General features: G+C 32.9%; 1 protein-coding gene across 6 annotated transcripts in view; it reads right to left on the bottom strand.

Moving 5' to 3' along the window:
• Positions 1–259, bottom strand: part of LOC106867186 (E3 ubiquitin-protein ligase UBR5) — an 80,339-nt gene extending 80,080 nt beyond the window's left edge. For 5 of the 6 annotated variants that reach the window (XM_014911985.2, XM_052966668.1, XM_052966669.1 and 2 more), the window contains exon 1: positions 52–259. In XM_014911985.2, coding sequence (XP_014767471.2) covers positions 52–113 — 62 coding nt within the window. In that variant the 5' untranslated portion in view covers positions 114–259. The remainder of the gene's footprint in view (positions 1–51) is intronic. The other variant, XM_052966667.1, reaches the window with a different exon arrangement.
• Between the last annotated feature and the right edge of the window lie 2,143 nt (positions 260–2,402).

Genomic DNA, 2,402 nt, shown 5'->3' with positions numbered 1-2,402 from the left:
TATATATGGCTCTAACACGTATGGTTTACTTTAGTTGTTTTATTGTTTTACCTGTCATTGAGTTGATCATCTGTTCCTGGTAATGGATGGACGACAAAATGAAGTGAAGTCATGATTCAAAATGAAAAAAATATATATATAGAAAAAAAAAGTCACATAAACTTGTTAGAAATGTGAAAATATCCCAAAATCTTCAGCGACTTTGAACTAACATAACAATATGTCAGGCGCCATAGTTGAGGTTGACATGGCACTTTAGACAGCTCCGAGCTGATTGGATTTAAGGATGATATGGAGACCAATCAGATTCCCTGATACAAAACGTTACTTACTCCGTCGGTCAACTTCACAAAACAAACACAGTTATGTCTGGCTGAGAAGGGATAAGCAGGGAAAATCAGGCCACTTAAAAGACAAAAAATCCTTTTAAATTGGGATTAAAATGGTCCCATTTTGAAAATACTTTAAATTGCATAATGTGTCATCCTAGTTTGGTTCTTTCTAAGTGATGTAAACATTTGTAAAATCTAAAAAGACATGTTGTGGAAGCTTAATTCATAGAATGTTAAAAAGACATTTAAACAAACAAAGTTTTGTCGAAAAATATTTTCACATTTTTAACACTCTTCTTCAAATGTATTAATACCACTGTGGTATTGGATTTTGTTAGAATATTGAGTTATTTACCGTTTTATTTTCATTTAGAAATATCTCATTACGAAGTCATTTCGTAATCATTAATTGTTATGAAATCTTTAATTCAATGACGGCATCAAAGAATAGATTAGGATTTTTTAAAATTAAATCCGGAGTAACTGCATCACTAAGGAGATATTTAATCCAGTGTACAGAGGTTGTAACAATGACAAAATATTGTCATTGTTATTTGTTGGTTAATATACAACCTATTTTCAATGACTATGTAGCAGGACTACTTGAGAGAGTTCCGCTACAACTTTCTATTCCTAACCTGTCACACCATTTGTGGATTTTCTTTTAACAGTTGACTTTCACTTCGTCTATATACTACGGCCATCAAGGATGACTCCTGTATATATCCTCTAGCATTGTCGGACACACCCCTAAATTAAAACAGTCGAAACCTGTAAGTCTCCTCTATTGGGGCTGATCCATCATTACACAACATCTTAGATCTAATTTATACAAGTGTCCCTAGCATTCAGAGTAAATTTTTCTGCAAGCACTACAAACCCCAATTCTCAAGTTTTGCGGCATTATTTACATTTCTGCTTTTGATCGTTATAATTCTGTGAATACAAAATGTAAGTTTGTATTAGAAAAATGAAAATTCACTTTCTAATAATTATTTTTTGAAAGTAATCCGTTTGAAAATATTGCTCTATTAGTGTCTTGTAATGAAAAGTGAGATTAACCAAAAGAAATAATTCGTTGATGACCTGCCGCTTCTGGGTCAATATATATATATATATATATATATATATTAAATCATGAAAAAGGACGAGCCTCCCTATCGAATAAATCGCTGTTGTGTTGCTACTAACCAAAATTCGCAGTTTTATCGTCACACCATCATTGTGTGGTCTCCAATGGTTCTGTTTAGCTATATAACAGATGTGGTTAAATAGACACAACAGGGGAGTACAGCTCATAAATTTGATTGATTTTTTAAATTCAACTTCTCTGGGTATTCATTTTAATAGGGTGATTGGTTTGTCCTAAATCCACTACAAAACACTCCTCTACTTAGCCGTTTGATCTGCAATAAATAACTGCCAAATCTCCCATATATCATCTTAATAGTGTAGGGTAAGTAGATAACGAAGTCCTTGATAGTATCGTATGCCTTAAATGTAGATAATAAATTTGAACTAACTTTCTGAAAGATGCGCTCAATCAAAATTGATTTTGAACTATAAAGTAACGGGCACTGGATCCATTAGATTATAAGAAACTTAGGAATGTATTTTGTCAGTGAGTTCTGAGGAATTGCAATGACTTAAAGATTCCTGTGTCAACCTTTCTGCTGAAGTAGGTTGTTGTCAAAGCTGTTCAAGTTGTCCTCCTTGTTGATGAGTTTGATTTCTTTTACGTTCTTAGAATGACTCAAACTTCTTGAATAAAATATTTTTATCATCTATCTCCACTGACTATAGCAGCGGTTCCCAACATGTGGTCCGCATAGGTAGTACTGGAGGTCCGTGAACTAAATTCAAAATTTTATACACAGACATGCAGGAAGTAAATAGACACCTTTGATTTTCAAAATTTTTTTATCTAATACCTAAAGTGAACAATTGAAATGTAATCGATAGGTAGGACTACATACTTTAGTATTTAGTTGACATTCCCTTTGCAGTGTTTAATTCAGAAACTCTTTTTGGCATTGAACTGATGAGCTTTGTGATTGTCTCTTATGGAAT

Source organism: Octopus bimaculoides, chromosome 3 (genome assembly GCF_001194135.2).
Source record: "Octopus bimaculoides isolate UCB-OBI-ISO-001 chromosome 3, ASM119413v2, whole genome shotgun sequence".
Taxonomy (NCBI): Eukaryota; Metazoa; Mollusca; class Cephalopoda; order Octopoda; family Octopodidae; genus Octopus; species Octopus bimaculoides.
This window is presented reverse-complemented; position numbering and strand designations above follow the sequence as displayed.